At 32.1% G+C, this 11,876-nt stretch overlaps 1 protein-coding gene across 1 annotated transcript; it reads right to left on the reverse strand.

Annotated features, from left to right (window-relative positions):
* Positions 1–8,689: 8,689 nt before the first annotated feature.
* On the reverse strand, positions 8,690–9,827 carry LOC148575068 (uncharacterized). Its single transcript, XM_088506035.1, has 4 exons — positions 9,657–9,827; positions 9,250–9,481; positions 9,005–9,159; positions 8,690–8,836 (listed from the first exon to the last, which is right to left on the reverse strand). Exons 1-4 carry the CDS (start codon positions 9,825–9,827, stop codon positions 8,690–8,692), a joined length of 705 nt encoding a protein of 234 aa, XP_088362161.1.
* Between the last annotated feature and the right edge of the window lie 2,049 nt (positions 9,828–11,876).

Consider the following 11,876-nt stretch of genomic DNA (forward strand, 5'->3'; position numbering starts at 1 on the left):
TGAATAGGAACATATATCTAGACCATAAAATTTGTCCGTGAGTTATGTATGTTGATGAGGAAAAACTATATTCAACAAAGAATATCCAAGAAAAATCTTACAAATTTTAAATCAGCAGTAGGTTGCACAAATTTATAAATATAGTGTTCCATCTTCTGCTTTAAATTTATCTTGCTAAAGACATCCATCTAATTCATTAATGCATTCATATAACTGTTAGTACATGATAAAGCATGGTTCAATATCAGCATTATATTTATAACTTATAATAAGTAAAATTATCTTGTTAGGGGTTATAAAACATATCACATATCTCGGTGGAAGTTGCCATGTTATCTTGAAACTTACATCAGATTGTTCATCAGTGCATCTCAATGCCACTAATTCAAGAATCTGAACCATAATCCAAATATATTACTAGATTGTGCGGAAAATAAAATGTAAATTAATTAATAGATTATTTGTGTACCTTATCAGTAATGGGTCTGTCAGGTATGAAATGATCAAAGTCTGATCTAGTTACTCTGATTGTATCTGTTATCGCAAGTTCTTCATTGTATCAATTAAAAACCAAAACACATTAGATGGGTCCTCATTGATCGACAACACACATAATATCAAATTAACTTACGATGGATCTAGCGAGGCTGAAAATGCATATGCACATGCCTTTATCTGATCTTCCAAAAGGCGCATGGTTGGAGTTGGCATAAATTTACACTTCATTGACTACAAAGTTTAACACAAAAGTATTAGCAATACACATTGTAGACTAGATGGTTAATTATCACTACTCAAAACAAACTAGATAATTAAAGATTGGTGCCTAAGAGGTAATTACGTTGGTAATGGAAAAGAAATAAACAGGTCTTCTATAGTCTTTTGTGGGTTGGCTCAGTGCATAAGACGCCTTAGATTTATTGAATGATTTGCGCTCAATCTTTGGTTTTCTAACTCCGCCTGGGGGAGTGAACGGTAATTTTTTCTGTGTCCACATAATAGTCTTATCCTAAGAAAAAAAATAGGTTAGTAAACACTTATTATCATGTTAGGAATATACTAGTAAAAAATATGATGCATGAATTTTACTACAGATGCATATACCTTTGATATATTTTTCTTTTTCGTTGCGGCTTTTATAGTTGGGGATACTGTTTGTCCATATATATTGATTTTGATGTTGAACGCATCATCGTGAGTGAAAGACCGCTTGTCCAGTTCAATAAGATCATCCTCATCGTCTGATATAGCAGTATAAATATCAATATCCGAACTCTTAGCCTTCAATCTATTTGAGAATGGACGTGTCTTTTATGAAGAAAGTTTGGTCGGAGTCTCGAAATCATTGTTCAGACTCAGTTGTGATATCATTGTCTCAATGTGGCTTACAGATTCAAGGATTTTATCAATTTTTTTTATCCCGAGCCATATTTATAACTCTCGTTGACTGCAAACATTTTAGGTAAAATAATTTCATATAAATGTAAAAATACAAAAAGAGTGATGGTTGTTCTAATGAGATTATCAATGGAATAAGACAAAGATTTCTCTAATCACAAATAATAGCGAAAAACTGTTTATAATTTATAAAATGTATTATATAATATAAATTGTATTACTATTTACCAAATTAAATTACCTGCATGGTAAGGAGGACCTCCTCCACTTTACTAGACAATTCTTCACTTTTATTTAGATCCTTATTTTGAATAACATCGTCATTGATAACTAGGTCATCCTATAGAAAGAAAACATAAAAGATTAAATTACTCATAATATATTCTACTAAAAATTAAAAACCCATTACGTCTTACCTTAGCACTAGGAATTGTAATTCCAATTTGATCACCAAAATCAAGTGTGATAAGATCACAGTCTGTAATCAGTGACATATTTTGTGTATTACATGCATCATTGGGGACTAAATTTTCATTAGGAGGAATATCCATTATTATGATCAACTGAAGAATATTGTATGAGTAGATTTGGTTGAAAGACAAATACTTAAAATAATTTGTCAAAGTATAAAAAATTAGTCGGAGTGAGCACATATATATATATATATATATATATACCCAATAAAGATAATCAAATTTTAATTCTATCTTTTTTTAAACTAAGTGAACAATTCTAAAAACTTTTATGTTATCTTATCTTTTGGTTAAAATCAAATACAAATTGAATTTTATCTTGATTTTTATTTTACAATTTAACAAAGTAAATTTTATTAATTCATATGATTATATCTTATCTATAATTATTTTTAAGTAGATGAATACTCAAATAATAATAATAATAATAAGATTAGACGGATCACTAATAATTAAATAAAAACAAGAACAAACTAGTTGAATAGCACTATACGTGTTCAAGCACTTACCAATCGATTGAAAAAATTGAGGATACTTCAATCGATTTCATTAATAAAATAATCGATTGAATCAGTAATTGTGGATACTTCAATCAATTGCACTAACAAAACAATCGATTGAATCCATAATTAAGGATACTTCAATTGATTACACTAACAAAATAATCGATTAAATTAGTTATTGAGGATAATTCAATCGATTGCACTAACAAAACAATCGATTGAATGCATAAAAACTCTTGATTGCAAGCATTGTTCAATCGATTGGTTTCCTAATTCAATCGATTGAATGCATATCAATTGAACAACTGAAACAATTTCAAGACCCTGAAACAGATTTTCTTCATTCTTTGACACATTTTCTTCATGGTCCAGGCCTTGGGATGATGCCCCTTGGATTTGTGATGCCTAGATTAGTGTATAGAAGATCAATTGCTTCTCCTTGACGATTGATAACTTCATTTTGCCTATCTTGATGCTGCCTCATATCAGCAAATTGTCCCTCCATATATACTCTTATGCTTCGCAATTCATCCATCAAATCTCGCATTATTGGCGAAGGAGGCGGTGGTGGTGGAGGTTCTTGGGATTGTGCTTGCACCTCAGGGTCTTGTGGTTGTCCTTGGATCTGAGGTTCTTGGCATCCGGATCTCTTCCCATCTGTCTTAGAGTGCTATCATCAATCTTGGCTACATTACTCAAGACGATACTTTTCTCTTCACTCAAGTCAATTCCAAGCCAGGTGAAAATATTGGTCCATTGGCAAGCATATCCTAAACCAACACTTGATTTTTCTTTCTTCATTTCAAGCATATGATGAACCATAAAATAAGGCCAGTTTATCTCTTTTCCAGTCACCATAGCCCAAAGTGTAACACCCCAATTACCCTAAGCCTTACCTCTAGCCGTAAAGCAAAGGTTAATCAGAGGTTACGACAATCCTAAGGCTTATATATATATAGAGAGAAGAAAATAATATAATCTAGAAGCCTGATGAAGGATTAAGCTCAGAGACAGAATTACAAAAGTGCGAAAGATTCACACGAAGCTAACGCATGAGACACAAGGTTTAGATGTAAAAGAATGAAACGTATGTATAGATACAATATTATAATAATCATAGAGAACTAGCCACAACTTGCGGAGTTTAAGCCGACAAGTTACAAGTAGAGAAATACAGAATTTTGGAATTAAAACAGCTTATACAACTTATCTCTCAAATAAGCCTCTAAGGCCATAAAGTTAAACATACAAAAAGGTGAGAGAATGCTATGACAAAAGTAAAACAGAAACATACAAGGAAAGAACCATACCCCGCTCTGTCACCATATCCGCAATCTCACCGAAGTAGATTACGACCTGCATCTGAAAACAACAACAAAGTATGGAATGAGAACCGGAGGTTCTCAGTATGGTAACAGTGCCCAATGATGTAAGATGTAAGGCTCCGGGACGCCGAAGGCAATCCTAGAACTTCACATCATATACTAATATTCAAGCTTAGAATAAAATATAATTAACGTAAACCTTAAACAATAAACAGAGTTTTCTAAACCTAAGAGAATTCTAACTAATACTGATCACACAACTGTATCCCACAGTCTTCGCCACCATAATCTCCGTGCGATCCCATCGCCACCGCCTACCTAACCTCCTCAGCACCAGACAATCACAATTAATGCAACCAAGTAAAACACAAATAATATTCATATACAACAAGTAGTTCAAGAAGTAGGTAGGCATGTTATATAATTAGGCAAACTCAAGTAAACAAAGTAAGCAAGCATATAGAAGATGCACATGATGAATGTCTATCCTATTGGCTCGTGATATCACTTGTCGGTCTACGAATGCCAACCCAACACATCCTTTCGGATGTCACCTTTCTGCCACGTCCGAGGATATAGCGCCTGGCACACTTTTGTTCCGAGGATATAGTGCCTGGCACACTATCGTTTCGGGGATATAGTACAGTGCCTAACACACTTGCATGCTCATTCCGAGGATATAGGGCCTGGCACACACTTGCGGCAGAGAAGGAAAACAATAACATCTATCTCATCATAAATTATTCCAAGGATATAGTGCCTGGCACACTATCATTCCAAGGATATAGTGCTTGGCACACTTTCCACATCCAACAAATCCATCCACCTCAAATCATCACCAGTCATCACCATTCTCATCTCAAATCACTTTCAATCATCAATTCTCAACATTCTAAGGATATAGTGTCTGACACACTCAACATTCATCAAGATTCTCATCCCATCTTGAGTCCTCAACTCATCACAACCATCATCAATTAATCATTTCCATTCATTCCGAATTCATTAGTGCAACAATTTTTCAATTCATTGTCGGCCATCACCCAGTTCACTTCTCTTCCTTCTCTCTCAACCAAACTCATCCTCAATACACTAGAAATCTAATCCTCCGTTTGCTAACTTTTCAAAGAAATACCAACTAAAGCTTCTTAAGATCCTTTCCATGATTCAATGCCCAAAAAAATAAGCCAAATAATACCAAACTTTGAATGATCATAACTTCCTCTCCAAAAATCCATTTCTTACAAACTTTATATCAATTTAAAATTCTCAAAGCCATCTTTAATTTAAAACAAGTTTCATGCAATTTCAAGTTTTGAGACTCACGTTATGATCCATCAAAATTCACCAAAAATCTATTTTTACCCAAAATCTCAAAAACAAAAATTTTAACCAAATCTCAATCCAAAACCAATTCAACCACATATCAACGATACCAAAACAGCCCAAAATTCATACCAAACACTACTTCAACCATTTTCTCAGTCACACAACCTTCTAAACCATTCAACAATTCCAAATCCAACCAAATTCACATTTTCCAAACTTTCATTAACCTTATTAACATCAATGTGACTTCTCACCATTTCCATCATTATTCAACTATACCACATCCAACATTTAATATCTCAAATTACCAACCCCTTCAACACTTATCAATCCAAACATCAAATATAAAATACTATAATCAATCCTCCACCAATACCTTCACGAATCATCATTCTTTCACTATCAATCTTCATCAACAACCTCATTCATGCTTTATACCAATAATCAACAATATACATTCATTCAAATTCAATATACATCATACCTCAACATCATTATTTGACAACATTTACAAAATCAATTCATCAAGTATCATCAACCAACCACTACAAATCCTCATCAATTCAAACAATTTATCACCAAACAATAACTAACATTAACCAACATCATAATACATCATTAGCACCAATAATCCTCAACAATCACCATCATCACACATATACCACAAACAACCACATATCCAATTCAATCCTATTCTATGGGCTACTAGCCTAAGTATCCATAAACATTACATATTACATAGAGGAAACCAAAACCATGCCTTAGCCGATTCCCAAAACATTCCAAATATCAAAACAAAGTCACCAAGCTCGATCCAAAGCCTCAACCAACTCCAACAAACACCAAAGCTCAAACTAACAACACATATATCACCAAAATCAAAACCTAAGATACACAAAATAACTAAACACAAGGGTTTAGTGAAACCTTACCTTACCCAACGAGATTAAGGGTAAAATCCAATAATTATCCGCTACTAGAGATCACCTAAATAAGCAAAACCACAAAATCTACTAAAAAACTAAATCCAAAAATGCGCAAAACTTAGGTCTGGAAACTGGGGAGTAGATTTCGAGTTCTTACCATCTTTAGGTAAAAAGGAAGAGCTCGTCGAGAGCTTCGCGTGGCCGCAAACGGCTCGTCAATCGAAACTCCGGATCAAAAGTTATGACTCCCAGAAGGTGGAGGTGAATAGTACTCTTTCTTCTCCCCCTCCTCTCAACTCAGCAGCGCCCCCTCCTTCAAATGAGGGTGGAATGAGCTGAAAACCTCATTTAATGAGAGTTATATATGTTGGACTTGGGCCCACTTGTGCCCGGTCCAACCTGCTAAGTATTTTTGGTCTATTTGGCCCACTTTAGGCCAAAACCTTTAAGATTAGTGTCCGGTTTTCGATTGTAAATTATTTTTCTCCTTTCAAAATATTAAATCAATTTTCAAAATATTATTTTCCAAAATACGCGGTACTGGACAGACTAGAGCCGGTACTGCAAGCTTAAGCGCTAGTACGCATTTTTACAAAAATCTTTTCGAAAAGGTACATTTTCCAACTCAGAAAAATTCACTGAAATCAAATTTCACATTTATATTTTCAAATTAAAACTTCTAAATTTTTTAATCTACTCCGGGCACTAAAATTATTTTATTAAAACAGTTTTACGTGAAAACGCAGGTTCTTACACAAAGCACTAGAATATCTTGTTAAACAAGATTCCATGATTATGTTTTCTTGGAATCAACATGTATGAAAATAAATACATCAATATACGCTACTCATTACCCGAACCACTGCAACTTATATTACCTCTAGCATCCATATGTGGATTCTCATACTGTAGACTCTGCAAACCAACCAATCTATTATATTCACCCCATTCCTCATCTGCTGCAATACCTCCAATAGATTTTGCCCCATGATAAACTAAATTCCATTATTCAGCTAATTGTTCCAAAGTAACTCTATAATGTCGTGACCCTAAATCAAACTCAATCAGTGGCATTACTTCCTCACCCTCTTCATCAGTTTCAGGAACAACATAATTTAAAGTACTATAAACAGCCCTAACCAAGTGCGAATAATAATCATCCTTAGTTTGTATAAAATCAGTCAAGTGTTGTGTTTGCAAAGCATTCCAAACCAAATTATAATGTCTATCATGAATGAACTTGGCTATTATGTACCTGGGAGGAACAATTGCCCTTGACTCGAACTTCTCCACATAGTTGTTCAATGCCCTCAGAGACGGAAGCCACCTTGCCATGTAATGGGATGAAGCAACTAGTCTGGCGGATGCAGAACTTTCACCCTCAATCCTAGCTCTTTTAGCATTCTTAGTTCTGGCCATTTTGGGGATATTGGTTCGGTGGGTTTTGTAAGGATTTGAATGAGGATTAATAATATGTATGTAGTTTGGAGTGGATATTGGTGAGATTAGAGAAGAAGAAAAGAGAAGCTTTCTAGATTTAAAGAGAGAAGAGAGGTGCAAAAATGGTGTTGTTATGTTTTAAAATAGGGAGAGAGTCTGAATACGCATGGTTACCAGACATTACCAATCGATTAAATGCAGAAAAAACTTATTTACATCACATCCCAATCGATTGAAGTCTCACACCAATAGATTGAATTGGAATATACCATTAGTCACGTACAAACTTCAATTGATTGGGTAATACAACCAATCGATTGAATTGTGAGACCTCAAGTTGCTTTGAAGCCTTCAATCGATTGGGTAATATAAACAATCGATTGAATTATAAAAAACCCACATTCTAGTCATCGTTCAATCGATTGGGTTATATGACCAATCGATTGATTTTTGCAAAACTACCTTGCAACTTTCAATCGATTGTTTTGTGATAACCTGAAGTCCAATCAATCGATTGAGTTATGGAAAACCTGAAATTCAATCGATTGATTCTCTATGAAACACGATTTTACAAAGCTCGAGGGATATAACGGATCAAAGATAAACTTTTAATCGATTAGGATTGCCAAAAGTTATTACGATCAATTGAAGATCTAATTCGTTATTGTTTTTGTTTTTGATTGTTAATAAACATAATAGATGAATGATAAAATAATAATTTATAAAATAAAAAATAGTTTTTATAATTAAATAAAATATATGGAGTTAATTTGTAATTAAAATTAGAAAATGACTATTTAGCAGTTATTAAAAAATTTAAAATATATGTTTTGTTATGGGACCATTTAATGGTCCAAACGTTCTGGGACCATCGAATCCGGTGCCGACTTGGTTTGGTAAAGTTTTTACTTTTTGAAAGTAGCTTATGAAAGCAGTCTTTTAAAAGAGAGCTTTTTAAAAGCTGCAGCACTTGTGTTTGGTAAAATCAAATTAAAATTACCTTTAATAAGCACAAGCACCATAATTGTGTTTGGTAAAACAGCTTTTAAAACTTAAAAAAAAATTATAATAAACATGTTTATGATGAAGAATAATTTATTTTTTCAAATTCTTTAAAATTTTATATAATATTTTAAAATAAAATAATTTTAAAATAAAAAATTCATAATAAACATAAATATAATAAATAAACTCTTTTACTTTTTAACTTTAAAATTTTATATAAGTATCATAAAAATTTATTTTATCCTAAACATCATTTATTAAAAATACTAAATTACCTAAATCACTATAACCTAATTTTTTTCACCAATCAAACTTGATGCTATATTATTTCGAACCATCCCCATAGTTCTAAGAAATTCATCTCCAACTTTTTCAACTCCATTTTCAGCTTCACCTTCATCGCCATATCCTTCTTCTTGTTCAAGCTCAATGTCCATCTGGCCATAATTTTTAAACTTACGATCACTTGTAGAATAACGTCTAATGTAGTTATGCAGCGCCATTGTTGCAATAACAATTTGAATTTATTTTTTATAGCTAAAATTAGGCATATCTCGTAAAATTTTCCATCTCTTTTTCCAAACTCCAAATGTACGTTCTATCACGCTTCTAAGTGAAGAATGAGCATAGTTATATATTTCGTAGTATCTAGAAGGTCCATTAACACGACGAAATTCTGGCAAATGATATGTTGCTCCTTTGTATGGTCCTAAATAACCTATCTTTTCTGGATAGCCTGCATCTACTAAATAGTATTTACCTGTGTATTATTAAATGAAAGAAAACATGATAAGAAATTAAATCTATATATGTAGTATATAATTTAATCTTAAAAATAATCAAATATTACCTGGTGGAGGTTTTTGAAAGTTCAACTCAGATGTACCAATTGCATATAAAAATACTCTTCTGTCATAAGCTGTCCCTTCCCAACCGACCAAAGCAAAAGTGAATTCCATATCAAAATTACATTTAGCCATAACATTTTGGGTTGGAATTCCCTTTCTACCAATAAATCGAATTTGGTCTTCAGTAGACACAATCACTGGCACATGAGTTCCATCTATAACACCAATTGCATCCTATGATTACATGATTAGAGCATCAATTTTGCAAATACTATAAAACAAAACCAACACATCCAATGAAAGATAATAATTTTTTTGTAATTATTTATAATATTTTTCAAAATAAATAATATATAAATTACCTTAAAGTGAGGCCAATATCTATCATCATTCCTTAATTTGTAGGCACTTCTTTAAAATCACGATCCTTTGGTTGTATGATGTCTATGGCCATTTTGTACATAGCTTGTAGCACTTCTTCAAATTTTTGACTTATTGTTTCACCAGAATGTTGAAACCGCTCCTTAGTTGACTTATTTGAGTTTCCACCTCCTAGTACATATAGGAACATTGCTAGCATTTCTGCGGCACTTATTCTCCTTGAGGCACATAAACCATAGTTTGTTTTCAAATCATAGCATAGTCTTTTGAAAACATCTTTTTCCATCCTAAACATGCTGCAACAACGACTATTATTCCCTTCTAATATCTCTTTAAGCCATTTGTTTCTTGTTTGTGTAGAAGTCATGCATGGTCTTTTATAGATATACTTATCATAATATTGTAAGACCAAACATGCTGTGAAAGTTAAAACTCAATCAAATTCTTCCTCTTCCTCTTCATCATAATCAATTTCCATATTTCAATGCACTGTATAATAATTATATTAAAAGAAAGAACACAAGGATTGAAAAAAAGTAGAATAATATATCAAGAAATAAAAGTATTGTAATTTTTATTTGCAATAAAAAAAGATCAAATAAAATAAAAAAGATCCAAACAAATGAATGTAAACAGCAAACACAACTCATTGTCTATAAAATGAATGTAAAAAAATCTTAGAAAAGCTTTTTAAACAAATTGTTCTCCTTCTCCTCTTGGTTATTCTTTTCATTCATTAACCACGCAAGTTTGACTTCTTTATGCTTTAAGGCAACGAAAAACTCTCTTTTATCTTTATCCAAGAAGAGTCGAGTTGCAAACATATAAATTTGTCCAAGTGGATCTATATCCGGTATAGCATCCAGTTCTTCTATTGCTTGAGTTATACTAGGTCCCAAAGTATCATTCTTATTAGAGCTCCTACGTACACAGCCTCACAAAGTCTATTAATTTGGTGTGACAATTTCTGAGCACCTCCAACTTTTTTTACTTTCTTGTTAGTATTAGCATTAGTGAAATTTTCCCTTTTTCTTTTAATGTTTATAACACTAGACTCAAGCTCTATATTAGAATCCTCACTATCTTCAGATTGTGTATCTTTCTCAATTGAAGAAGGAACTATTCCGGAAGATAGAATCCAAGCATCTTCTCCTGTTGCAGCTGTTCTTTAAAACATCCTATCCATTGTTGCCTCAAAATCTGGATGAATTCCTTCTTTTCTAAATTTTTTAGCCTTTGGAATAACCTACATAAAATATAAAATATTGATACTTAGTAATATATATATATATATATATATATATATATATATATATATATATATATATCAATATGCATGCTACTATACTTACCAAACTAAGCTTAAGAAGACTAACCGCTAATCTTTTAGCCCACCACTCTTCACTTGCATCAATTGTTTTTTTAGTAGAATCCCATCCAAGTCCAGTCTCGTTCCCTTTTAATTGCTTCCAATTCTTCCAATCTACTTTCAACTAATCCCATTTGTTTCTCAATTGTTTTCTATTATATTCTGCTTCTGTAGCTTTTGTGAATTCAACTATCAATTGTTTCCAACCTTTGGTATCAAAATGTGTGTCTGGTTTGCTACCAGCTTCAATACTTTTCACACACAAAGCACAAAAGATATCTACTAGATTTTTGTTCCATTGTGCAATTTCTTTTCCATCATTTTTCTCTTCAGATGTGATCAAATTTATTGTTATATCCATCAAAAGTTATCATATGATAACAAAAATTATTTCATAAGTTCATACAAAAATTGAAAGATTGAAAATAAAGTGAATCATGAATTTTTAAGTCAAGTATACCTAAATACTTGTTATGTGTTACACAATAATAAACTTCATAAAGTATTATTATCAATTAATAAGACTAATAAACATACAATATTATTCTATTCTAGTAGGCCAATAATAACACAGGAACCAGATGTATTATAAAAACAAAAGAATAATAGGATAAATTAATTAACATTACTTGAAAAAAAAACCACGAGAAACAATAAACTGATAATATGATTCATGAATCAAATTTTGAAGTTCTAATTGAATCTATTGAAACTTTATTTTGATACTAACTCATATTTTAGAGACTAATAGTTTAAATATTTACTTGATTGTACTAATATAAATAGAGTTATCATTAGTCAATAATAAAATTTGCATGTAATCCAATATTACTGGTACGTCCATTACCCACCTATATATATTGACTCACTGATGAATCC

The sequence above is a fragment of the Arachis ipaensis genome, chromosome B2 (genome assembly GCF_059453495.1).
Source record: "Arachis ipaensis isolate K30076 ecotype BB chromosome B2, ASM5945349v1, whole genome shotgun sequence".
NCBI classification, from domain to species: Eukaryota; Viridiplantae; Streptophyta; class Magnoliopsida; order Fabales; family Fabaceae; genus Arachis; species Arachis ipaensis.

Coding starts and splice junctions, on each gene's coding strand:
- LOC148575068 (XM_088506035.1), bottom strand. CDS start 9,827: ATGCTAGCAATGTTCCTATATGTACTAGGAGGTGGAAACTCAAATAAG. Junction 9,482..9,656: donor AGGATCGTGATTTTAAAGAA/GTGCCTACAAAT, acceptor ATGTAATCATAG/GATGCAATTGGTGTTATAGA. Junction 9,160..9,249: donor CTTTCAAAAACCTCCACCAG/GTAATATTTGAT, acceptor AATAATACACAG/GTAAATACTATTTAGTAGAT.